The 27,685-nt window shown below is 40.0% G+C and overlaps 1 protein-coding gene across 4 annotated transcripts; it reads right to left on the bottom strand.

Annotated features, from left to right (window-relative positions):
• Positions 1-990: 990 nt before the first annotated feature.
• ETAA1 (ETAA1, ATR kinase activator) lies at positions 991-10,317 on the bottom strand. Of its 4 annotated transcripts, XM_027694971.1 has the most exons (7): positions 10,107-10,317; positions 8,451-8,588; positions 8,105-8,181; positions 6,440-6,558; positions 4,393-6,133; positions 4,062-4,173; positions 2,013-2,253 (listed from the first exon to the last, which is right to left on the bottom strand). In XM_027694971.1, the coding sequence occupies exons 1-7, from the start codon at positions 10,291-10,293 to the stop codon at positions 2,138-2,140; spliced, it is 2,490 nt and encodes an 829-aa protein (XP_027550772.1). In that variant the 5' UTR covers positions 10,294-10,317; the 3' UTR covers positions 2,013-2,137. The 4 variants fall into 4 exon arrangements, with proteins under 4 accessions (XP_027550771.1, XP_027550772.1, XP_027550770.1 ...); XM_027694970.1 differs by lacking the exon at positions 4,062-4,173 and having other exon boundaries at positions 991-2,253; XM_027694969.1 differs by having other exon boundaries at positions 4,062-6,133.
• Positions 10,318-27,685: the final 17,368 nt, after the last annotated feature.

Below are 27,685 nucleotides of genomic sequence, written 5' to 3'. Positions count from 1 at the left end.
TACATTAAAAATAGGTACCTATAAAAAGTAAAATAAAAAACAAAGTCCCTCTGCCATGATTAGATTAATAAGGCAGGGCAACGGATGCATCTGCCTCACTGACAAAACTGATGTTTCACACTGATCAGCTAAGAAATTCTTTAAATATGGTTAAGCAGCACAGAGGAAGTATGTAGGTTAGTAAGAAGTGACAGTAATTGGTTAAAATGGAGTTTGTGTCTTTCTCCAGTTGGAAAATTTGCAAAGGGTCCTTTCCATACCCCTTATGGAAAGAGTATTCCTCTTGTTATACATTGAACTTTCTTGCTAAAAAAAGACTCTCCAACACCTACAACAGTTCCTTTCTACTTAGCTCATCTTCTCCGGTCATAAGTATAATTAACCAAATTACCCTTGAAAAGAAAAATTACCCTGATTTCTTTACAGAATTATTTCTAGAGAAATATCCCAGGGAGGGAAGGGTTGCTCAGCTGAACACTGTCCTAGCAAAAGCCTCATTTTTATCTTTCTCAATAACATCTTGTGCATCAGTACCTTAAAAGACAGTTTTATAACTCATATTTAATAGTGATAGCAGAAGCCTCTTCTCATTGCCATTTTATTGGCTAATAGTACATCTGGCAAGTAACCTGATAGTTCAGATTCTCCTACAACACCACAAAGACAAGCATATCCCTCAGTTACACAGAGTAAACTACATCTTCAGGATAAAATTTTTGCAATGGCCACTATGTGGGGTTTACATTTATTTGTCATATGGACTGCACACCAGACAGTTGTGTGTTGAACTAGTTCCTCCAGAAAGGAGTTTTAATTTAAATAAATTAAAGGAAGCACTTTGTCACCAGTGTAAGTAGAAAATTGGGGCATGGAATAATTAGGGAAATTACCAAATGAGGACATTCAGGTAAAGTTCATATGGCATTCCCATTTCACTCCTTTTTACCAGTTTCTGTAGTAGAGTATTTTCCAGAACAGATTAGAAAAATGTAAAAAAAAAAGTTTAATGATGACTTACAAATATACAATACTTACATTTTTAAGAGTTACAAAAATGGCACATACTACAGAAACCAAAAGCTTCCTCCAACCTTTGGTACATTTTATAGTTATTTATTTACAAAGAAAAATTACAGTCACTTTTCATAGTGTCACATGTTTACATATAAGCATTTCTCAGTTGAAAAATATCTTGCAGCTTACCCAGAGGCAGTTTTTGCAGTTTGATCTCTACACCCATCTATCACATCAAAAATTCTATCAGCCCCTGTTAAGCTGACATGACATTGCATTTTTATGTTTCAACAGCCTTTAGTCTGAAAATATGTACAAGCCATAAGGCTAAACTGACGCAAAGTTGTTGAGATCTCACCTGATTTATTATATATTGCTCATGGTTTGGTAAAATGACACAGGCTACCCTTTTTAATTAGCTTGGTGATGCATGTTTAGAAAAGGGTGTTCCAATTTTGTCAGGGTATTTCCAACTCTTCGTGAAAGGAACTTAAAAAAAATACATGTCCTTTGCAGGATGCTTTTTCACCTTATGAAACTTTTATATTAAATTTTTCCTTCTCTGTGTACATTTCTTACCTCAGGTAACAGAGACAAACTGAGCTTTCCAAAGCCTGTTCATTTCCATTAGTTTTCCAATTGTTGGATGTTTCCTAGACTGTACTTTATTTCACTCAAAACTTAAAAATTGTCTTCTACCTGAGAGTAAACTTCATTGTGTATTTCTTAGTCTGTGTGTACTTGAGAGTCTTCTTAAAGATTAGAATACTTGCAATAACACAGCCAAAACATACAGTCTGTTTTTGACACCTTCATTATGTGTGTATACCAATGCTCTCATGATTTTCAGACTATGCAATTTCAACATGTAACAGTACATGAACTCAACATAATCTTCATCTTGCTGAAGGTAGTTTGGGACTACACATTCACAACTTATAGTTTTTAATTAAGACTAAATACCACCAGAGTATTAGTTATGGTTCAGGTCCAGATTTTTTTACATTGAGAAACAGAAAAAAACTTGCCATCAATAGATGTGAATGGAGTTTTAAAAGTGTCTTCCAGCATTACAGTATTTCCCTCCCACAAACTTACTCCGCAGAAAAAATAAACTCCAAATTCAAGCATCTTTAAAGAATGCCTGTGTTCTGGATTTCCTTCGTGCAAGAGCTTCTTGTTTTTTTCTTTCAATCTCTTCTTGAGAGCATTTTCTATTTTTTTGTTCCACCACAGACACTGTAAATAAAAAGCATGTATTAGCAGCCTTCAGGTTTGTTCAATATGTATTTTAACTTATCTATTTTCAGTGTTTGAAGATCTATGGCAGGAGCACACTATTCTGACATTCTGGGCATCCACGTTAAAAATGGCTCATCCATCCTGTCCCCAAGGCAGGAAGGGGGATAAAATGCATGACCTTTGTAGTGCTACTGATTACTACCTCCCAATGAAAACACTGGGATGCAGACATTTGCTTCAAGGAAATTTTACTTGGCTGCCCTTCAAGTGAACCTTATGACATCAGGAGTCAACATAGGAGATGGTGATGGGTTAAGAAAATTAAGGCTATCAGAGTGAAAAGGGCTCTACAATTTAGTGAGTTAGGCAGAGATATGGGCATGGAGATGGTATAGACACAGGGGTCAGATACAGTACAGGTGTCACACAAATAAAACAAGGAAGGTTGAAAAAAGGTCAAAAGTAGCAATAAAAATTGGCAAAAGAGACAAGAACATGATAGCTGAGCAAAGCATTCTATATGTTGTGTTACAGAACTATAAATTCCCATGCTATAAAATCCTGACCTCACTGGAACCAACAGGAACCCTCCCTGCATATATCAATAATTTTACCATTTTTATTCACCAATTTTCAATTAATGTATTTTTAATAAGTGTTCAAACCAGATAAACAAAACAAAGGGTCTCTTTATTTCTCACAAAAAAGGTGTCTGCGAAAAATTAAACATCAGTTTTTGAAAGGATCACGTAACATCCATCTTTTTGTTACAAAAAACTCACTCAAAATTTGAGGACAGTTGTTGTTTATCTGTAAAGAAAGTCTATGTTATTATTTTTATTCCTTTATTCTCTAGAACACTCCACAGAATAACTAGTTATCTCCCTCCTCCCCTTCTCCTTAACATCCAAAATTGCTACTTTCCATTTATCTGCTTCTTTGTTGGGGAAAAAACACAAATAAAACACTGATTCTTTGATAAAACTGGCCGACAGTTTACAGGAATGAATTGTTGTTTTTGTAAAAGTGTTTCCTGAAAATGGGGGTTAATATAGGACACTTTAAAAGGTGTGTTTTATCAAAATTAATACTGATTAAAACTTTGCCAAGCTGTGAGAGCAAGCGAAAACAAGACTGACCGGAACTTGATCAGTTCTACATTTCCCTAGCAAGTAAGCCCAGTGCATGGAGTATTCCTGACTGTCACTTGATGATGAAGAAGTGCCTGATCTCCCCTCTGGATGAAAAGGAAATGTTAGTGTTTAGACTGATAAGACAAGAATATTTCACGGTCAATTTCAGCCAGAGAGCAAACGACGATACAGGCTGAGGTTTGAAAAGCACCAAGTGATTTTAGGTTCCAAATTCCAGGCGTACAATAATAATATAAAAAAACCTGGCATTTCAAATCACCTGGTGCCTTCTGTCCCCGCCCCACCATTAACTGGGGTTTTACTATGTATCAAAATAACAGTATTTTTAAATAACAATTTAAGAACACGGTATGCTTAGTACTGCATCAGGCTGCACTTGAGCCTAGTGAATCTGAGTGTCTGTGGAGAGAGGGTGTGAAGTATTCAGAGAAGTAGAATGAAAATGGGCAGGGATTCAAGATATGGGTCAGGACAATTTTATTTTGGAGAAAATAACCTCCAAATTCTCACTAGAACATTTGCTAACACCTACAAGAATGGATGAATATTGAAGTCTGTTGTAAGTTGCAACAAAGTACAAATCTCTGACATTCTGACTACAGTAAGGAAAAAAACAGTAACAGTCTGAGAGTGATAGATAAAGACAAATACCTGATGAAGGCTGTCCAAAAGACTCTGAAAAGTGCCTCTTGAAAGGTGATTTCTTATTGTCGGGCTTGCTGTGCAAATTCATGTTCACCTGATTCTTTCTTCCTTCCAAACCCTGCAGAGTAATTCCAATGCCAGAATGATTCCCTGAATTTTCACACCCTACATGAAAACCACCCTTAGAATTGTTGATCTTTCGGAACTTAAACTTTGAAGGTACGAGTGATGTTTTATTACTAGAAGTGCTACTTGGTATCTTTCCTGTATTATACAAGAGATCTGGGCGGTCTAATGTTTTGTTGCTAAAAATGTTTACTGCATCAACAGGACTTACTTCAGAAGCAGTGTCTCCTGCTGGCACAGAATTTGACCTGTACCATTTCCCCAAAACAGTCTTTGTAGTATCTTCAGAAGCATCCTGATGACAGTTTTTAGTCAGTGTGTATTTGCCCTCTGTAGAAGGATCTGAGATCACAGTTCTAGGACTTGAGATGCTCTTACAGTTCACTGCATGACCTGTTGTGGCCAGCCCATGTATAACCTTTGATGAATTCCTACAGGAATCATTTAGAGAGAGAGCCTCCTGTTTTGCATTTGTATTTTGTGCCAAGAGGCAATGTCCTTGTTTAGAGGCTAGGAAGCTCTTATCAGCATTTGATCTGGAATTACTACTTGCTCCTTGTATAGTTTTAGTTCTTTCATTTCCTTGTTTAACATCTTGGCTCTGAGTCTGCTTTTCTATATCATCACACACCTGATACAACAATTCATCATCCTCAAAGTTAGCATCCCAAAGACTATCGGATCCACAAAACATATCTAATATCTCATCAGAGAATTTTGGTTCATTCCATTCGTGAAATGGCACAGGACACTTCTTTGGTATTTCAAACACTTTAGTTAGATCATTAGGTTTCATACTGATAGAAACATTGGATGATTGACAGGAAATACCATGGGTGGTATTTCCAGGTTTTTCTGTCCGTTGTCTATGAGGATTAGATCTTGAAGGAAAAAGAGGGTCACTTTTAGACTGAGTAGCTTCATTTCCATTCTTCACTTCAGATTGCACTGGAACAGAAATACAGTTCAAATCCCTGTTTTGAGCACTTTTCCAAATGGAATTTATTTTATCTGGCTTAACATCACATTTGCCATGCAAGGCTGTGGTCTCTGAGTTTTCTGTCTTACATGGCTTTTGTAAAGACAGAGATTTTACAACATTTTGTATGTTTTTACTAGAATGTTTCAAAGGTGAATACTGCAAACTGTTAGATTTGTTTACACTCCCCAAACAAGTTACCAAATTGCCACTACTTCTTTGCTTTGTTGTGCTAGCATCACTGAAACCACAGCCAGGTGGATTTGCAGGAATTGGTGGTGGTTCTTCAGTACTTATCAATTCAGGATTTTGGGTTATTTGCATCATAAAAGAGTCATCTGCCAAAAAATCTGTATCCCAGTCATCAAAGTCATCATTAACTACTCCAGCCAGCTTAGTGGAGGCCACCAATTGTGTCTTCAAAGGAGGATTTTTTTTTGTCATATCAGGGTTTGGTACCGTCTGGTTCACGCTCCCCACTGCACCTTTTTGTTGTGCCTCTGAATTACCACATTGCATGACTTCAGTTTCCTCAGGAAGCTGTTCTTCCTCCAAGGTACTTTTATTTTTATGAAAACTGTTATTTAAAGAAATATCTGACAGTCCTTGGCTCAGCTGCCCACTACACTTCTGGGTAGAACAGTCAAAAAGAGCATGAAGGGCTATTTCAGACTCAAGGTCTACAGACTTTTGACTGCTGGACCGACAGGGCCCTGCAGCAGGAATGCCAGTGCTCTGTCCAACTGGTTTCACGGACAGAGCAGTATCTGTTTCAGAACCTTCACCAAGGAGTGGTATCTCGTTCTTCATGTTTACTTCATCTTTAGAATTATTCAAAGGCTCTGAGGTGCTCTGGATGAAGTTGTGACCAAGCTTCTCCTGTTCCTGAACAGCATCTAGCTCTACTAGGTTTCTATCAAATTCCTTAGCCAATTTCATGAGTTCCTCTTCGGGAATTGTTATCTTAGGATCCCTGGATAAAAAGAAAAAAAAAAACAATAGAAAGTCAGAGCTACTGAGAGAGTTTAGCCAAGCTCAATAACATGACCATGTGAGCTGTTCATTCTCTAGTTTAACAACTACAGAGAAGATGACCGAATCCCACAATGTGCAGTCAACATGCAATCATTTTGATAGAAATACCCCATTAAGAAGAGATAACAAGCCCAAAGCATTCTATATGCTAATGTACAATTACATGGCTCACTATACATAAGAGACCACAAATCTTCTTTCATGAAAGCCCAGCTATGATGGGCAAGAAAAAACTGTAACTCACCTTGTACAACTTAACTTTGTCCTAGATCGCACTTTTACTACTCCAGGTGTATAGGGAATAGCATCCTCACCAATCCATGTTCCTAAAATGGAGCCTTCACTACAGGCTGATTTTTCATCCTGAATGATTAGATTTACAATGCTTAGAAATTTGATGTCAGATAAAGATTGGACTAGACACACACCTTGCGTGAGTTAAAGTTGCTAAACCAAGTAAACATATGAAACCTGTTGAAAGCCTCAGATAGGAGCTAAAGCAATACAAGTTAAGTGAGATTAAACTTCAATTATATTGTTTTAAAACAGGAACTTCAATTAAAATAAATGAATTTTACTTTAGTGCTCAAATCTAATACTCTATTTACATCAGGGTTACACATATTCTGCAATATTCACGTTACAAGCTGTGATCTAGTTTACTTCAGTATATAAAACTAAGGAGCTGCCTGAGAGGCACTGACTTAATCCACTTAAAGCAGCATTAACAGATTAGAGAACTTAAAAAAAATCACATTCTGCATGCTACCAGAAAAAAAATTATGACTTCTTCCATTACAACTCATTTACACAAAAAGCCTTTAAACTGAAGTAAGTGACATTTAGAAACTAAACAAAGTTGTTTTAGAACTTCAAAGTTCAGGCTCGAATTTAAATTCTGAAGTCTAAGAGATATAATAGTGCACTGGTAAATTGTCTACAGCAGCAGACCAATAGGATGTGGGAAATTACTGCATGCAAGCCAGAAAAATAAATTTGAACTTCACTAACTACTAGGGTAGTTTGGGGTAGGTTTTCTTATTCTTTGTAAAATTAATTTTTTTTAAATTTATTTTTGTTTAAGAAAAAAGGAACATGAGCAACAGATGGTTGCAAACCCTGATATTATTTACATTTATGGCAGGGCTGTAACCACTTACAGGGAAGGCAGTGGCATCCCTTACCAATGGTTTTCCAATTCTTAAGTATAATTTCTCACAAATATGCCAAACAGTGAATACAATTTAAATGGGCCTGTCAAATAAGCAGGCATGTTTTGCAAGCTAAATACTACACATCTGTTTTAGGAATTGCATGTTCTCTTCTTGCATTTAAAATGCAACAATAAGCAAACACTTCTATTTTCACTTTCTAGGCTGTGGACATCAGGTTCAGGGCAAGAGGGAAAGGGTAGAGATCTTAGGGTAAAAAGGCAAATTATTTCGAGTGTCTGTTTATATTATTGTAGAGTATCTCTCTCATCCCAATCCTGTTCTTGTACTTCAGCAGTCAATCAGGACCATTCAAAATGCTTAAAAACAACTGTCAAGTAAACGTGAAAAACTCTTACCTTTGAACAGATGAGTGATTAAGGATAAATAAAAACAACAGTATTCCTAAAACCAGAGGCAATAACTTGCATTCTGACAGTAAACCTTTCTAAAATGGAGCTGCTGCAAGTTCACTTTCTTAATGCATCTTTTTTTACAGCATCTGTGACTCACAGGGCAACCAATCAGTGCTACACTTACCATTCAAATTCAATCCCGTTTTATGAACACGCTACTAATTTTCTACACACCCAACTCTTACCATGAAACTACTGTAACTAAAACTGAGGCTTAGGCTGAAGCAGTGTTCTGTTTGATTACTGCATATGCAGAGAGCTGGTTTAGAAAGTAAGAATTACCTGAGGAGCAATACGATTAACAATTTCCGAAATTTCTACTGTGCACCCACTGGTGGACTGTTTGGTTTTTCCACTGCCTATGAAAACAAACAAACAAACTTCTCAAAAATTGCAAACCAATTCAATTTATGAAGTGCAGTACATCTCAATTCAAATCCATGTGTTAAAATCAGAGCTTGATTTAGTACTATGTTGAAGAATTTATGGTTTTTTAATAAAAATAAAACCGAACAACTTAGCCATTATAAGAGAAAGGGGTCTTTTTCCAAGAAATCTTTGGTAACTTTTAGTACACTCACACTGCATGCCTCAAACAGGTGTCCTGAAGCCTGGATTTTGATCTTACCTAGTCTGTGTGCAATTGGTGAATGAGAATCCCAAAAGATTTCTTGCTGTGTATCAGTGTCATTAACAGGAGAGCTGAAAGTAGGTATTCGGGATTTCCTACTCAAGGACCTCTTTGGAGTTTTATGTAAACATGACTCTGTGTAAACAGAAAGAGGATACTTATTAGAAAACAACAAATAAAAGGCCCAAATCACTTAGAACACACAATAGGTCAAGGCATAAGAAGATCCTTTAGGAAATTCAAGAATAAAAATAAAGTTTACACTCATCAGCACTATTTACTCACAACAGGAATATTGTTCACAACTAGACATTTAATGCAGAATAGGACTCTCAGCTTTGCCAGTTACATCATCACAGATATAACACGATCCTGACAGCTACACACTCAGCATCTGATGGTAAGGATGGGAACTGTCCATCCTTCTACTTGAGAGAATATTGACTTCAGCTTACATTAAGAGAAAAAACTATGCATACCTACATGAGAAAATAGTTTATATTCTTGCTTGCTTTGGATCTTTCACCCAGACTGATTTGAGCTACAACTTTAACGGGCTTCCAAACTGCTCTGGGTCATAACCTACCTTCGTCTATACTTCCTCCCCTGGGCCTTTCCAGCTAGGACTATGAGAAGCAGCAATATAGCTATTCAATACCTGCTTGCAGCTGCCTCTGATCAGTAAGTGAACTGAACACACTATGTGAAACTCAGCTGGTCATCCCCGCCCTTTAGAAATGGTGTTGCAGATGTGAAAGCCTACAGAAATAATTTAAAAGATGCGATTACTACACAAGAAGTGTCTTAGATGTTTTGCACTGAAGTGCCCAGTGTGGCCAGGTTTTATCCTCTCCTAGAGTGGATCAACAGCCTCAGTTACTTCTCAGTGTCTCAGTGCCATGGGAATCACAGAATGGGACAGGCTGGAAGGGACCACAGTAGGACATCTGGTCCAACCTCTCTGCTCAAGCAGAACCATCCCAGAACACATTGCACAGGATTGTATCCAGATGGTTCTGGAGTATCTCCAGTGTGGGAGACTCCACAACCTCTTTGGGAAACCTGTCCAGTGCTCAGTCTTCCGCACAGTAAAGTTCTTCTTCATATTCAGGTGGAACTTCCTGTGCATCAGTTTCTGCCTGTTGCCTCTTGTCCTATTGCTTGCGACCACCAAGCAGAGCCTGGACCATCCTCTTGACACCCCCACTTTAGATATTTATACACATTAATGAGGCCCCCTTCCAGTGGTCTCGAGGCTGAACAGGCCCAACTCCCTCATGAGAGGGATGCTCCAGACCTTTGATGAACTTGGTGACCCTTCTGCTGGGCCTGCTCCAGGAGCTACATGTCTCACTTGTCCTGAGGAGCCCAGAACTGGACACAGCACTCCAGATGTGCCTCACCAGGGCTGAATAAAGGCGCAGGATCATCCCCCTCGACCTGCTGACAGGGCTCTTCCTAGTGCACCCCAGGGCACCACTGGCCTTCGCGGCCCCAGGGCACACCGCTCTTGACAAGAACAGCCCCTTCCCAGGGCACACGGGCGGGGGAGGAACGGGGGTTTCACACCGCGCCGGCCCCTCCTCACGGCTCGGCCGCGCCCCCAGGGCCGGCGGGCAGTGCCGGGGCCCGCAGGGGCCGCTCCCGCCGTACCTGCAGCGCGGGGCGCGCACGCCGCTTCCGCCGCGGGCAGGCCTCGGCCCGCGCCGCCCTCCGCCGCCGCCTCCTCCTCCTCCTCCTCCTCTGCCCGCCGCCGGCTGAGCTGCTCCTCGCCGCCGCTGCGCCTCCTCAGGGCGGCGGCGGGCCTGAGGCAGAGCCCCCTGCGCCGGCTACCGGGCATGGCGCTCGCTGCGGCGGCGCCGCGTCCCTCCCGCCACTGCCGCCGCCGGCACCGCCGCCATTTTCCCGGGCAGACCCTCCGCCGCCGCTGATTGGCCGCCGCCGCGCCGCCTCGAGCCCCCATTGGCTCCGCATGGTGGAGGGGCAGGGTGCCGGACGCAGAGGAGAACTGCGGCCCCGCCCCCCCGCCCGCCGTGAGGTGACCGCGGGTCCCCCCGCCCGGGGAAAGGGGTGCATCGTTCACTCCCATAGTCCAGGGAAATAAAAGCTCACTCCACCGCGGCTTTAGGGGTACGGTGTGCCCTCCGGTGGGCCCCGGCTGTCGGCTTGGTCTGAGGTGCTCCGAGTTTTGCCATTGGCAAATTTTGCCATTTTGCCATTAGCAGATTCACGGAGGACACCCGGTTGGGTGGGAGTGTGGATCTGCTGGAGGACAGGAAGGCTCTGCAGAGAGGTCTGGCCAGGGTGGATCGATGGGCTGAGGCCAATGGTGTGAAGTTCAAGAAGGCCAAGTGCCAGGTCCTACACTTTGGCCCACAACATTCACCTGCAGTGCTACAGGCTCGGGCAAGGGTGGCTGGAAAGTGGCCCAGAGGGAAAGGACCTGGAGGTGATGGTTGACAGCAGCTGAACATGATGCAGCTTTTGCCCAGGAGACCAAAAAGGCCAGTGGCATCCTGGCCTATATCAGAAATGGAGCAGCCAGCAGGACCAGGGAAGTGATTCTTCCCCTGTACTCGGCACTGGGGAGGCCACACCTTGAGTGCTGTGTCCAGTTCTGGGCTCCTCATTTGAGGAAGGAGGTGCTGGAATGGGTCCAGAGAAGGGCAATGAAGCTGGTGAAGAAGGGTCTATGAAATGATTCTTATGAAGAACAGCTGAGGGAGCTGGGGGTGTTTAATCTGGAGAAGAGGAGGCTCAGGTGGTGACCTTATTACTACAACTGCCTGAGGGGAGGTTGTAGCCAGGTGGGGATCGGCCTCTTTTCCCAGGCAACAAACATCAGGAAATGGCCTTTAGCTGCACCAGGGGAGGTTTAGGTTGGACGTTAGGCAGAATTACTTCAGAGAGTTATTAAACATTACAATGGGCTGCCCAGGAAAGCAATGGAGTCACCATCCCTGGAGATGTTTAAGGAAAGACTAGATGTGGGACTCACTGCCATGGTCTCGTTGACATGGTGGTCTTTGGTCACAGGTTGGACTCCATGATCTCAGAGGTCTTTTCCAACCTAATTGAGTCAGTGATTCTGTGAAACCTAGGCAGGCATAAACCATTTCAGCCCAGTAAGGAATCGGGGCTGGCAAAGAAAGGCTTACAGAAGCCAGATTTGGTAGGTAAGAAATTAACATGAGGTTCCTGAGGGCCTGTGGTATTACATCATTATTTCAAACAATATAAATGCAAACACATGTATGTATTACTTCATGAGGTGGATATTTCCTCCCCGAGCCACTAAACGTAAATGTACAAACATTTCTACCAAGAATATAGGGTCAAGGAGTGAACTACTTGATAATTGGTCACCTGCCTGGTTTTCATTTAATCAGTTTGGAGCACTTTGGGATCACACTTCATTTGTAAGATGTGAGCAGTGGATTTCAGTCGAGGATCAGGAGTAAGAAGTTTTGAAGTCACTAAAGAGTGATTAAAGAGTGATTCCCTGAGCCATGAAACCTTTTCTTTTCACCTGAGGCCGCAGTGAAATAATATGTTTTTTGACTTCTCTATTCTCATGAGTGTAATTAAAGTCAGTAGAAGATGTTTTAACAAGGAAAATAAGTTAAGTACTGTGTATTAAACCAAGAAATTGTATTATATACATGGTTAAATTATCACAGTTAATCACAGGAAGTTGTGACATTTGAATAATCAATTTATGCCATACCTATCAAATATAAATTGGAGACAAGACTGGAAAAACAGGGTCAAGAACTAGAATCCAAAATCCATCATAGACATCTGAATATGGCTACTACCTTGTAATCATACCAACGTGGATAGATCCGTGCATCAGCATGAAGTGTGGTGAAGGTGTGTGTGACATTTTTGACTGCTAGTTTGCAATATAGTAATTAAAAATTATAATGCATCACACAGGTACAGAAATGGCTTACTTGGACTCCAAGCCACAGGCATTATGTCAGTTACTTGCTTCTTTTTTCCAGCTGAAGTGGATATGGAGAAGAAACTTTTTACAGCAGTGGTAGATACATCTTGAGGGAAGGAGAAACACTGAAATTGGCACAGTTACTAGAAAGTGCCACTAAAATCTTGATGTCTCCTACTACCTCCCAGTGACCTTTCGGCAGCTGGGTACTGTAAAGTGTTCTGCTTTTTCACTCCACTATCTTAACAAGCATAGTCTGAAATACTGTCATCAATAATTAAAATTAAGTGACATCTGTCATAGTCATTGAGTGCTATGAATTTTTCTTTTGTTCTCCAAGCTCATTGTTCAATAACCTCATTCATAAAATGTGAATATTTGCCACAGGTCTTTCACACATTTGTGAGGTTTTACTCATGCAGTAAAAGCCTTTTTTTTTGGGGGGGGGGAGAAGCATATTTAATGTATATCTCATTCTGCATGAGAAATCTTGTTGCATCAATTTAAGCCTATGTAAAGTTGTGTTACCAAAGGTTGGCTAAAAAAAAAATAAAAAAAAGAAATCTGCATATACAGAAAGAATGAACTGGTTTATGATGGGGGAAAAAAAAATCCCACTTTCCTAATGAATAAAAGTGTGTGTATCTCCTTGCAGCTTAAGAACTCAACTCTGAGCCAATGTTGTTTATTAAGTTAAGAAATGTAGTGGTAGAAGCCTGTGATGTTGGAGGGTTTCTCTGTGGAGCTGTAGCCTCAAGGAGAAGGGAGTTTGCATTCCCTTGTCATGGCACGAGCAGCTGGATCAATGGCTAATTGTGGCGAGGCTGCGTTCCAGGGACTTGCAGCAAACTCCTTGTGCTGCGGTTGTGAGTCCTACTTTCAAATCAAGAGGGATAAATAATGGAGGAGATTGAATGAATAATAAAGTTAGTTCAGTTTTTAATACTAATATAAACTGCCCGAGAAATTTTCACAGTGTTTTATGAGACAGGGATCTAAAATGAAACAAAATAAATGCGCAAGATCTGAGAAGTTTCCTAAGAATTTCCCATTGGTGTAACGAGACCATTGAAAATAAGAGTGGAAAAAAGGGCTCCTTTTAAAAGTCCTTTGAACACAGTGAGCATTTTTATCTTGGAAATAATATGTCTCATTAGTGAGTTTTTTCAAAATATCTAATGTATCCCATCAATGTAACTAACTAAGGGAAGTGACTTTATGTTATAGTTCATCTTTCATTCTTGGTAGGGCTGTGAGAAAGGGAAAATCAATAATAGTGATTTCAATGTAAATATCAAGATTTGTGAGAGGATGGAAGTTTTTATAAATAATGAAATTAATTTGACAAATGCTGATTTTTTTCCAGTATGTTTCAAAATGTTCTGTGATATTTTCAAAGTGAACTGTCTTGGGCTTTTTTTTCCCAAACTACATTTTCATTTCAAAATTGATTTCTTTTTAACCACTGAAAAAGAAGGAAGCCAAACACACACACACACACGTGCGCACTCTCAAAATTTGACTCCAATGAAAACGTGTGTGTGCGTTTTGGTCACCTGAAACCAGGTGAAAAGGCAAATTCTCCGAGCCATATTTTCCTTGGGTATTTTATTTTAAAAAATGGTGTGGGTACAAACTCTAAAACTCAGTACAAATATATAGTACTTTAAAACATGTTTTCTCCCGGGGAAGGAGCACTTAAATAAAGAGTGGGTGTAACTACACGTGTTGTTGAGTATTTCTGGAGAGGGTGGCTCAGCAATGCCAGGGATGTGCAGAGAGACACTGAGGGATGTAACTGGGGTACCTGAGATCTTCTAGAGCAGCCTTGGCCCTTACTGCACCATGGATTATCCTGGGGATAACTATGGAACCACTGAATTCAGCAGCTAGGTGAACTATATAAATGAGAATTTGGATGCTTAAGGTAAGATGCAATTATAAACACAAACCTGTGGACCCAAACAAAAATAAACTAAGACACTGTTATAAAATTTAAATATGAAAGTACATTTTTTTAGCAACAATTTCCCACCTTCTTACCTCCCAGAAATCCTACTGATCTATATCTTCTCCTAAGAAGCCTTGAAATGTTTACTAAAGTGGAGCACTACATGATAGCAGATAGTTTATACAAGTTAACAACAAGAGATATGTATTCTTTTTCCTTCTTTGGGCCTTTAGGAAAAACCCGGAGGATATCTGAAATGTTAACTTAATGGACAATAATTTTTTCCATCCATAGGGAAACCCAGGCATCACGTGTGTATTTTTGCTTTTATTAATAGCATTTTGATAGCACAGTTATAGAGCTTGTCCTTGATTTGTCTTGAAATATCATACTGACTTCACTTATTACAGAATGTTACTTTAATTTTCCAAGGTGAAATGCTTGCAGAGCAGAAACTGGTGAGGAAAATATGACCAAAACAGTTACATATACCTTTATTTTTAAAGTGCTGTCCAGAAGGGTTTGCAGCAATTTTTGCTGATGCATAAATTGACCTAGACAGTAAATGATACATGGCCTTAGCAATACCTGAAGCAGCCTTGCTTGGGAATTTTTAGTAGAGAGTTATTAAATGTCAGAGTAATTTACACAAGCATAGTCTAGTTTATGCTTTTGCATTCTCTTTCCCTCTTTCTCTACACTGTGCCAACCGAGAACTAAAGGAGCTTTAAAAATATTTTACATATATCTCTTTCTTTTTTTTTTCTCCTTTTCATAGAGGTTCAGATGTTTTATTTATCACACTCAGAAAACCTCATTGAATGTGGGACTATAATGTATCTCACAAAGACCCGATCCAGCAGAGCACTTAAGTACCTGCATAACTTCATCGTGATGACATTTTCCATTGATCATTAACTGGTGTTTAAAGAAAATATTCCATTGCTTGGTGTCTGGGCATTCAGAGGAAATTATCAGCCAAAATGGGTGAGCCATTTAGAAGAATTAGGTCGGGCAATGAACAGGCTACAGGTCTGAGGTACTGAGGTCTGTAGGTACTGCTGCCTGGAGACAGCTCAGCAGCTTCTTCTCCTGGAACAGGTACAGTCACCTGAGCATCTCAGCATTGTGCTGGCTCACACTGGGTTGGCTTGCACTGAGGAGTGACCAGGAGGAGTCTTGAAGCTGTCATTGCCCGTCCATTCAGTTATTTGCTGCATCTCACCCAGCTGCCAAGGAGCTTTCAGAGCTTTTCACTATTTTTCACTCATGTCCATACTACCATTTTTTGCTGTAGCATGGAGGATGTGCTCTCCCAGCTGAATGCACCCTCTGCTACCTTATTTATACACAAAGAGTAGATATAAATAAGGACAGGATCAAAAACTGTTCCTGAAATTCCAGCAGCAAGGTTTTCTTTTATTTTCCTTTGTTGTTGTTGTTGTTGTTGTTTTGTTTTGTTTTGCTTAAATCTGTTGATCCTGCTGTATTACAGCTCCAGGCTATCAAATAGTGAGAAATAGGTTTTCTGTTCTGCTCCCTTAGTTTCTGGATTTTTTTTTTATCCCTTATTGGAAAGCAAGTTAGAGGGTTCTTTGAAGAACAGGAAAGAATAGGTTTTCAGCTTGTTTGGAAAGCCTGACAAATATTGATCTACTATATATCCTGTATCTACTGATTTTTTTCGTCAGTGACAAAATCGGAGCTGTATCTGAGACCTTGACTTGATAAAACTCTCACATGGTACAGTGTAAATTAAAGAAGTATTTTGTCAGCTACCAGACACAAAACAGTGAATGGCCAGAGAAGATCAGCTTTTTGATCAAGCTTTCTGGAGAAGAAAATAGGCACTGCTTTTTTATTTAACGCAGACTTGGCTTTTGATTGATACATCCACTCCAGGAGAATGTTTAGCTTAAACAGCTTACTGAAAAATCAGTGATCAAACTAGTATGAAATTCTCCAAATACAGTCATTCTCCGTATTTCTCCAACATACTCAGCAATTTTTGGATAGACTACTTTTGTGTCAAGTGTTTATATCTTGAAAAAAAAATTTCTGTTACCAAAGTGCCTTTTTTTTGAGGCTTTAATTTTGTAAATTCTATACATTACTCTTTGAGCCTGTATTCCATTAACTTTAAGCCACAGTTTACATGGAAATGCATCACAGTGAAATCCCCCTGTTCCATGTGCATGTGTGATTCTCATTATGCAGCATCTACTGCTGCTGGTTTCAGTGTTGGGGTGATTAGAAGTTACTCTCTCCTAACTGCAGTTCTGAAATCCCTGCACAATGATTTGAAGCCTCTGACCACTGCCTGGTGGTCCCACAAGTGCCCTGTGTGACCTGACCACTATTATTAGTTGTTTCAGTGACCAGACCAAGCTTGGAGTGGACATGGAGGTTTGACCCAGAATTGTGGAGCCCTAGTTTTAGGAATGAAGCAAGAGAAAAATTATGATTCCAATGCCTCACTTGTTTTCTGGTAGCATCATTTCTTTCCCCAGAATGGTTGGTACTGGAACCTTCCTCAAGCAGGAGGGAGTTCTGAGTACAGTGTCCCTTCCGACTTTATAAGCCATGGCTTGGTGGTCCTAATTCATAGAGTGAGCAAACAAGTGCCCAGATAAGAATTAGACACCCCTTTGATTATTAATTTTTTCATTTATTTTCAGATGGCTTTTCCTTTTGTCGTATTGTTCACACATAATGCGTCTGACTCTTCCTATGTCACACTACATCTTCGCAGTAATTTTCTGTGCTGTTCTGTCCCTCTGGATTTTACAGCAGTGGATCAGAAAGGAAGTGCAAGCCTTAGCAGAAATAATAAATCCACTGCAGGTCTTGAAGGTACTAATTTCTGCAAAACAAAATACTGCCTCAATTCTGTTATGGGCTAGGAGGAGTGATCAAAGTGAAATACATTCATTGTGGAATTGGTTTGCAAAGCCTGCTTCTAAACCATTACACACTCTTTCTAGATTTTTTTTCCCTCTCAAAAGTAAATAATGCGGTCATGTTCTGCCTGGCCTGTGGCATTGCACCCCATGCAGCTCTGGGGAGTTCAAGGATTGTTCCCAAGCTAAGCCTGCCTCACGAGATGGGCAGGGAAGCTGTGTTTACTTGGCAAAGGAGTCACTGCACACATGGTTGCTGCACAAGTGGTCATCTCTCAGCTTGGAGTCTCTCGGAGCACTTGAAAGTCTGTAGCACATGTTTTGTGCCTCCAGCCCAAAGATTGGGGTGGTTGGCCATTGCTGGAGTAATGTGACATTTGAAAAAATATTTTAGGAACTGTCCTATAATAGCAGGTATTTCTAATCTATGCAATCTAATTAGGTTCAACCATGCCCAGTTCCTTGTCTGATTGCCCGAGCCTTTCCGCTTAACCAGTCAGGTTTATTCAATAAGGTGTCCTATAATGCTATTTCCTTCCTTGAGAGTATATGTTATCATCCCTGACACAGACTTAAGAATCCCTCCACTTTTTTCTTATTTTAACATCCTCTGTCTCCACAGTAAAGCCCTGCGCTTTTGTTAGGAGTCACCTAGCTGAGGAGAAACCTAGGTGAGACTTTGGATCTCATTACTTTTATTTTTAAGTACCTAGAAGATTGTTAAGAGACACAGAAAGTACAGAACAGGCACAATATAGGTAGAATCCCCATAAATTTAATACAAACTGGTTTAAATTGTGAATTCAAATAGTAAACAAGATTAGAAATAATAAGAAATTAATAGAGTTGCACGGGCAGTTGACTCACTATTACTGTCATTTCCTTTTGGCTTTGGTCATGGGGATAACAAGGTAAGAAATAACTGTTTCCTTTTATTGATTGGTTTGATATTTGAAATAAAGATGATCTCTTTTTTTGTCTGAACAAGTCTTTTGTAAGTTAATATTATGTTAATTAAAATGGATGTCTTCCTGAGCCTTATTTTCTTGTTCATTTATTCTAATTAGCTGATAAATTTTTAATTGCCTACTGAGAGATCTTTGCCATATTGTGATTTTTGTTTTACCTTTACATTTGGAAAACAATGGTACGCCTAAAATGACTCAAAAGTATTATATGGAGGTATTTCTGCAAGGCATAAATGCAAATCATGATTTTTTCCTGCTTCCTAATTTTAGTGCAATCCACTTTGAGTTAGTGCTCATTAATTAAAAAGGTTTGCATGGTTTGTGAAGTAGTGGGGTAGTAAGAAGGCGTTTCAGTTAGACAAGCTTCACGGTAGAAGGTCTGTGACTTGGTGACCAAATGGAAATGAAATCTCTTGGCTGTGTATGAATACTGCAGTGAACACTTCCCAACTTACAACATTTATTCTTTTTCTCCACAGAAGCATTCTGAGATTCTCAGAATGAATGTATTCATGAGCTTAGAAATGGAAGTATAAAGTTCTAACAAGGCCAAGTGTTGATTAAAACTTACTTTCTGGTGACGGAAAATAAATCACAGTTCTTAGCAGTTATTTTAAGTTATTCCCTGAGCGTTTAAAATTTGCACCATATTTTTAGAATGAATTAGTCTTGCTTTAACTTCTAGCCCTTCGATCTTGTTCAGCCCTTGCCTGCTAGATTGAAGAGCCCTCTATTATCAAATTTTTGTTCCCCATGGAAAGCACTTGTAGCCTGTGATCAAATCATTCTTTAACTTTCGCTTTGATAAGTTAATTGATTGAGTGCCTTGAGTCTCTTGTAGTAAGATGTGTTTCCTAATACCGTAATTGTTCCCTTGGCTTCCTCGTAAGCCATGGAATTTTTCATAGTCTTTCTTAAAACAACACTTGGAACCCAGTGAAACTACTAGTCATTTCACTGATGCCAAATAAGATAACATAACCTCCGTATTCCTACTTATTATTGTTCATACATCTGGCAAGCACTGTAGCTTTTGTCACTTCACTGCTCTAGAAATTCATAGTAATCTGGTTACTCATCATGGCCTGTGTTCCCAAATCTTTACCTCCTTTTTAGGATCTCTTTTTGCCAGAGTCCTCCCTCATTAAATCTGTCTCATTACACTCATTCCTTGATCCATGGCCTTCAGCTGTACTGAAGTACATAATGCCTAGTTACACTCATCTAACCTAACTGTCTTCTCCATAATTTTCCATTTTCTAGTCATCTTCCCATATTGTGAAAATGCTATTTTTTTAACAAAAGTGAAAGATAGTCTAGGAGGCAAGAGCCAGTTCCCCAATCGTGTAATGACAGCTTAGATGTATCTGCTAGATAGTTTTTAAGTAGTTTATGATGCCATTCTGATTCATCACATCTCATTTTAGCCATCCAAAAATTAACTTCTAATGGTTGCTAGTTTCCTAAGCTCTTAATAGTCAATGGAGAGAGATGGAGACCTTCACAGAAAGACATAGTGGACTTATCTGAAAAATCATAAATCACTTTTCGACAGTGCCTTTTTCTTTTCCTTGACTATAATGGGAACATAGAGAAGTTAAGACAAGCTGCCAAACTTTTAGACAGCTATAATTACTGTGGATGAATCCCATCTCTTATGCTTTTTAGCTTTTCAGTCAAACTGTGGTATGATACAAAGCCAGTTTTCTTACAGGCATCCATCAAGATGGTTGCCTTTAGCGGTCCCATTTGTAATCACATCAGAAAATGATATCACGTTAGCTTGACAAGATCTGTTTTCCAGAAACCCATGTGGATCAGCTTTAATTAGATTATCCCTTTTAGTTCTTTATCCAGTTAGTTATCACTTATATGCCTCTTTTGCTTTTCTATCAGATCTTTTTATCAAATCCCTCCTTTTTTTACTTTAATATTGACACACATCCAAAATTGTAAAAAATCTGAGGCTCTAATGTCTTAGATTTTTTCCTTTGTTTCCACTCCATCTATATCAGGTGGACTGTTCTCTGAGGTGCTCCTGCAATCGTTGATCAGTCAGCAGTAGGTCTCAGGATGACTTCGAGCCATTTCTGGTAAGAAGACCTTCAGAAGTCCTTTCCATGCAGCCTGTCCATATGGTTAAGTCCTGCAACCTGCACAATGGAGGGTGAGGTAGTGGGTTTCTTCTTTTTTTGTTTGGGATTTTTTTAGATCTTAAAGTGAAAAGTTTCCTAAAAATGTTAGATTGTGTGTTTCTCTTTCTAAACTTGCATGTTTTTAAACTTTTTTTTAATATCTGAGGGAAAGTTACCACATTTTTGGTTCTTCTTCTTTCTCGTTCCCTTTTCTCTGTACAATAGAGATGTCTGAAAGTAAGGAGACAGACCATGGTGTTCTGTTGCCCTCTGACTGCAGAAAGGTTTACAGGGCTGAAGGGAAATCTATGACCTTGTACTACCTGTGTGCTAAGAGATGAAAACCAACTGGTCTTTTTTATGTAATATTATTGCATGAGGAGAATGCTCTGGAACAAGGATTTTTTGCCTTCATCTTACAAGGATGCTTGAAAAACAAAAGCAATGGGAGGAAATGTACACAGCGCTGTTTTCTGGATGAGGAGACTTCCCAAAACTCGAAACTCTACCTGTCAGACAAAAGACATTCTTGCAAGAGTGTTCATTCAAGTCAACATTATCCTGAAAACTACTGGTGGCATTTTAAGTACCAATATGCAAAGCTAGCTGGTACCAAAGTGATGAGCTGTGAAGGCAAGTCATTGCCATCCTGTCCAGCTCGATCCCTCCATGAGATTTTGCTTAACATCCCGAAGGACGGAGGGTCTCATATTTTATTTCAGCCTCTCCTGTTCATCTGTTGGAGGGATGTGCTACCACTGTAGAAATGGATCCTTTCACAAGATGCAGCAGGATTTCTTGTATCACACAAATCATGGACTGCAATATCAACAATTATAGGAATAATTTATTTTCTGTAGAGATGGATTAGAGAAATAGTTCAATGTCCTTCTTCCTGGGTAATCCAAGGACAGATTTTGCTGGGAAGGCAAAGTGTTGTTACCCAACAATGATATTTTATAATAATTCTGATTGTCCTTATAAATGTCAGGGAAGCAGTTAATGTCTATTTTGACCACACACTGTTGGAAGTTAATTTGCCTCATTTGGAGATGTCTAGAATTTTGTTTCTTATATTTTCTTAGTCTTATCACTTTCTTCATTTTTTGCTATTCTCTGCTACTTCTTCCTCTGCATCAGAAGTAAAGGTGATGGTTTTGCAGGGCCCAGATCACCAGATGGACCAACTGGAGAGTTTCAGTTCATTAAGGGACAGAGAGTGTTGGGTTTTTTAAGTTCCTACTTTGCCAGACTGGTGTCATGTAGGATGTTTTGAGATAATAATTTCCAAAATGCAGTTTTAAAGTCCAGAACTAATATCTTGTAATGCAGCAAGTGCTTCACAGGCACACTACATAGTTATCACTCCAAGATCTCCTACAAGGGCTTAACAGAATACTTGCACTGAAGCCATTTCAGATCTTTGAGACAGATCACACTTATGCTCATCACAGGAGTTACCTAACAGCAATGAGTTGCAACTCTATGTGAAGGTATTTATGTGACTGCTTGTTGGGAGGTGTTCATCCAAGTGTAAATTACTCTGCCTCAGAACAGATTTTAGCTGGTAACAACAGCTTGGATGACTGGCACATTGTCATTTCCATAACACACCTAAAAGGAAGGTGCCAAAAGAACCTAAGCGGAATTGGTGCAGTAAAAAATTTCCAGTAAAAATTTGTCTTGAGATAAGTTGGTAGAAGCAGATTGATTTCAGTCAATAACTGGGATAAAACAGGATTAAAACCCTATTATTTTTCTTTCACGGTGTTTAGTGAGGAGTGATCTCCACTCATATGAAAGCATTGCATGGTGATACTGCTGTGGTAAAGTTCTGTGGTTTCCACTTCTTCTAGTGCATACTCATTTTCTTTTCAGATGTCCCTGAACTACCCCAGCTGTGCTGGTGTCATGAAGACAGTTTATTTTCTGTCCTAACTATTCTGTCAGAGGTTTTGTGGGAGAAACTTCTGTGCTGTTGTGGATATTTTGCCCTTGTTACCCCAAGAATAGAAAGGATATGCAGTCTCTCCATGTGCCAGCTAGTCAGTCGTGTTCCTCTCTCTGTTGTGCAGTTATAATAAAATTTGATGTAAAAAAAAATGTATTTCTGAAATTAAATTCCTCCTAGTATTAGGAAAAGTGGTGGTTAAGAAGAGCAGACAGACCCAATTTATAACCCCCGTTTCTCTGGACAAGAGAATCGGTGCACTAGAGTGATGCTACATGTGCTCTAGAGTTCACACATTACTAAACACATCTCACATGCACTTTATTAGACAGAGTATAATCCAGACATGGGATGCAAAATCAAAGTGAACCACACTTTGTAAGTTTACAGCTCAGGAAATGAAGAGAAGCTGCCTTCCTTCTGCTCCCTATAACAGAAATCCTTTTGAAAAGAAGGTTCGTTCCAACCCCTGCTTTGGAAGTGATTTCATCCCATTAGCTGTGATGGTCACCATTCAGTCCTCGAAGTGATGATGTGATGTGCTGGGGGAAAGGGTTGTTTCCAGTGTTATCAGGATAAATCTTCCTGAGAACACTTGACCAAGAACACACATGTTTTGCAATTATGCCTGTTTAAAGAAACCAGCTATTTCCCCACAGTACTGTAGAATCACTTTTTTTTTTTTTTTTTTTGTTGGCAAGAGATGTGAAGAATTTGCAATTTCTATATATTATAATAAATTTTAATGCAGGATTGGTTCACATCCAGGTTTTTAAAACAGAAGGCATGTAGCCCACAGTTTTGTTTGTTCCATTTATTTAGCATGGCATGGCTAGGTCCTGGAACTAGCTTATATGAGGTCATTACCCTATTGATTAAATAGTGTGATGAAAAGGGCACGATAATACACTGCTGGGAGATTATTGCCAGACACTTTGCAAACAAAGCTGCTGAAAGGAGAGCAGTTGTGAGACCTTCAGTGTGGTGTGTAATTAGCAAGCGAGTAGGAATTAAAATAAAGGATACATGGCATGATATAGTGATTATGTGCAGATAAGCAATGTTTTGAATACTCCCTTTTGGTAACTCTAATGAGAATACATCTTAGTACAGGAAATGTCTGCTGGGACTACACTATCCAGAATCCTTAAACAAGCTGTGCGGTAAGTTGTCCCTGACAGTGAAAGGAAAGCATGGAAGCAATGCTGCAGATCTGCCTCTTTCTTCAAACCTTTCTCCCTAGGTCTTTTTTTTCTTTCAAAAATCTCATACTGGTGTAATGAGTGTTGGAGAAAAACAGTAAATCTGTGATATTTCTTTGGGATGAAGCATCATTTAAAAAAAAAAAAATCCAAACAGTCTTTTTGGGGATAACAACTGGGTTTGAACAAACCACCTTTTGAGTGAGAAACATCAGCCACTACAACACGAAAGAGAGATCTAAACCTGGGATGCACAGGCAGGACCAAACTTGTGAATCTTGCACTCAGCCTAGCCTCCCCTCCGCCCCCCTGAAGAGCACAAATGCTTACATATTCCTAAAATAAATCAGGGCATCTGATTCATTCTAATGCATATATTTCACCTCGGCAACCCTTTTAGGCCTGCAAAACCCAATATATTAGAGGCTTTCCAGGCAGCACCTCAGTTGCCTAAAGGGGAATGAAATGAAGATTTTCAGAACGTGGCATGGATCAACAGCAGAGAGATAGATGGGTAGAGACGGACAGACATCTTGCTGGCCATTTTTTTTACCCAGTTTCAAGCTCTTTCCAGTCATGGAATTCATCACAAGACAATGAAAATTTCCTAAATTTTATTGTTAGTACAATTCTTCAGAACTCTTATCCATGGCTGTAGACCAGAGAGGGAGAGCTCTTTTCTCAGTGTCTTCTTTCAGAAGTCTCAAGCTGCACTTTGAATAGATAAAGTTAAACAGGCATAACAGCAGTAACAGTGGGAGAGAAGAGGGCACCAGGGAAAAAAATATAAGGGAAAGGAGAAAAGAGGAAAAGAGAAAAACAGTGCTGTTGTAGGGGAAAGCATCTACTCAAGGCAGAAGGGTAAAGCAGCCATGGTGAGGGCAAAGTAAATGGGGAATACTCCGTCTGGCTCTATTAACCTTCATTTTAGTTCCTACCTTTTCCATTTTTCAGCTTAAGTAAGCAAGCATATAGCCATGTTTATATAATAGCTAGAGTAATGAAGATGGAATATACCAATTTGGGGCTAATTCTTGCCCTCAGGAGAGCACAGGGACTGCAGCTGTGGCCAGCCCCTACCAAAAAGGAGTGGTGAGGAGAACAGCTCCTTGTATCCGAATTCCCATTACATCCTCACCAGGGACCACCATAGTCTAGCCCTTGGAATATATAGATGAGGTTAATTTTTCCAGCCATAGGGTTGGTTTAGCAGCTCTCAGCACTGGTTCAATTGTGCTCCCACTCAAGCTAATGAAATGGTTTCTTTGAGAACAACTGGGCCCAAAAAGTCCATTTATAGCCTTTTTTCAGACGTTGGGGTTTGAGTCTTGGCAGTATCTTTTGTTCTCTTCCTGTTTGATATCTTCACCTTCCAGATCTAACAGGCAGGATTTTCCTCAGCATTATCACAATGCTGTTACCTATGGCCATAATGTCCTTTGATTAGAGGGCATGGGAGAAGTGCAAACCTTGGCACATTTGACCACATCCTCCAAAACTGAGGTGGTGGCTGAGCTAATTATTTTCATGGCTGGAAGAGAACAGGCAATGCTGCCTAAAGAGTGGGAAGATATGTGTGTATGTGAGCCTGTGTTTGTGTGGTTATACCATCTGGGAAGAGTAGAGCCAGATATACTTCCCCTTGGGTTTTTTTGTGTGTGTGGTTTTTTTTTTTTTGACGTGCAAATCCTCAGTAAAGATGTAACTGGAGAAGTCTCATTTCTGTGCCTGAGGTCCTGCACTTGTCTGAGGTTTGGCATGCTGGGGATTGCAGAAACCCTGCCCTCTGGAATTCCTGTTCTGCCATTCCCCAACTGACGTCCTTTGCTTCTGTGGGCAGGGGGGGAAGTTGCCCTTCCTCCGCATTGCTTGTTTTTGTTACACTAGCAGTATGAGGTACCCTTTATTTATAATCTGAACGTTAGGGATGTTGGGCCAATCTGGTGCTTCCAGCTGGCTGAACACTTCCTAGCGCTTTGGATGCCAGATATAACATAATTTATTGTGGAAAACAGTAGGGGTAATACACTTCTCGCTATCAAAGGTTAATGTAGAATATCAGCAGCTCTTCGGCAAGGATACACGTATTGTTGGACAGTCTGTGATTATGTGTCTCTTATTAAAATAGAAAAACAAATTGCTTTCCTTTTTGATGCTGCTGTTCAGCTCCTTCTCTTTCCTCTCCTTCCCCTCAGTTATTTTAACTCCTTCATTGCATTATGCAGTTTTCACACGTTTCCTCAGGGAGAAAAAAGCAGTTGTACTTTGTTTGTTTGGCATGAAACTGAGCAAACTAAGGGGGATTTTTTTTTTGTTGGCTTTGTTTTAACTAAAACATCAATTTCTGTGCCAAGACAGAGTGAAACTGCTGAGTTAGCCAAGGCTATAAATTGAACTGGTCCTTTTACCTCTAAAAAATATTAAAGCATCCTTCTGCCACTGAGCTGGCACCCATTGCTGGATCAAGTGCTGCTATTAACGGGAAATCGGGAAAGTACATTATCACTCCAGTGCTGTCATTACCAGAGGGTTTCACTGAACTATAGCATTCAGGAAAGTGAGACTGTGAAGACCAGAGAAAAATGGCACACTTAAAGCAAGGGAAGAGAAGCTTCAGACAAAAAACTTGGAGACACATTAAGAGTTTGTGAAGGTACCCAGCATGGGAGGCAAGTGGCTGCTTTATTTAAAGGGGATATATTAGGTAAAGTGTCCCATTATTCTTTGAGTTTAGAGAGAAACTGATGTAGACTTTTCTAATGGGCTTGTTTAACCAATTCTAGATGATCTGAAACCTGCCAAGGCAAGATTGTGTCTGCCTGAAATTTAATGAGGTTCATTCTGCACCAAGGAAAACCCCGAAGAGATGTTTTATTGACAACTTTGTTTCTTCCCTCTAGAGTAGGCTCCCTCTCAGGGATTCTTCTGCTTAATAGGGATTTTTTAATCATCAGAAATACACAGTGATCTGCATTGATAGTTCAGTTTAAAGAATATAATGAAAACTTATAGAATAGTCAGTTAGTAAAAGTTGTGGTTATTTAAGACATTAAGTTATCACTTACCCTGGATGTTACCAGGTCAGCAGGTGGGGAAGCTGCCTTCTTCCTGCAAAGCCACGCTGAATTCACCAGCTCTTTTGGCATCAGAGCCATAAGGAAGACTTAAGTGAACATTTTGTTATAGTTCACAGTCTGGGCTGCATCTGACTTCCATTTTATGGGATAAAAAAATGACAAATAATATGCAAATTCAGTTTGGTTTGCTTCTCCTTTTCAAAGTTCTTTGGGGACCTGAAATAATCTTCCTGACACCCATGCAAGGTAAGCGTAGCTATCGAGTTTTACAGATGTGGAAACTGAGGCACAGAGAGGTTAAATAGTGACATTTGAAAAGATGGGTGCCTAAAATGAAGCAACTTGAGTCCATGATCCAAATAGAAGGAGTTCTGAGCTCCTGATTTCGCTAGAGAGCAAGGATGCTCAGCATATCCATGTGGGGCCCTGAAATCTGCTGCAGAGCAAGTGTCCCTCAGGTATGGTTCCCCTGCTTGTGGTCAGACCCCTAGACCAGAGCACTCCTGAGTGATTGTCAGGACCTGCATGTTGTTTCTAACCCTGTTTAAGATCTGGGAATCTGACATTTGTACTGATTTTTCTCCCAACTTACCTGCTCTTATTGAAGTCCCTTAATTCTACACCTGCTTTTTTTGTGTGTGTGGGAGAAGTCTCCTTACAGGCGTGATCGACTTCATAAGAAAATCTCTATAGCAACATAAAATATACTTTTGTTTTTGTTTCCTGGGATAGGATTTCCTCTGAGAATTACTCATCAAGCCACATATTTGCTTTGCTCAGCACTATTCTAGTAGAAATATTTCTTGTTTATTTAGTCTTACACACGAGTCCGACATTCCCATGTTACCACAACGCAGTTGACTGAAAGCTTGGAGTGCCCAGGGAATCCAAGATTATGGCCATGAATTTAAAAAGCAAACACTGATTGTAACTGATTTCAGTCTTTTGGGGTCTGATTGGGGTATCAGCACGTTTGATTTTTCCAGCATGGCCTGAGCCCTGACTCTCTGTAGAGCTGGGATCGTTCCAAGTGTCTGAAGGCAGCAGCCCCTGTAGTTCACAACAAACATTCCCAACCTGGGGCTCCCAAGGAGCAGAT

The sequence above is a fragment of the Neopelma chrysocephalum genome, unplaced genomic scaffold (genome assembly GCF_003984885.1).
Source record: "Neopelma chrysocephalum unplaced genomic scaffold, ASM398488v2 Primary Assembly neopelma1_99, whole genome shotgun sequence".
Classification (NCBI taxonomy): Eukaryota; Metazoa; Chordata; class Aves; order Passeriformes; family Pipridae; genus Neopelma; species Neopelma chrysocephalum.
This window is presented reverse-complemented; position numbering and strand designations above follow the sequence as displayed.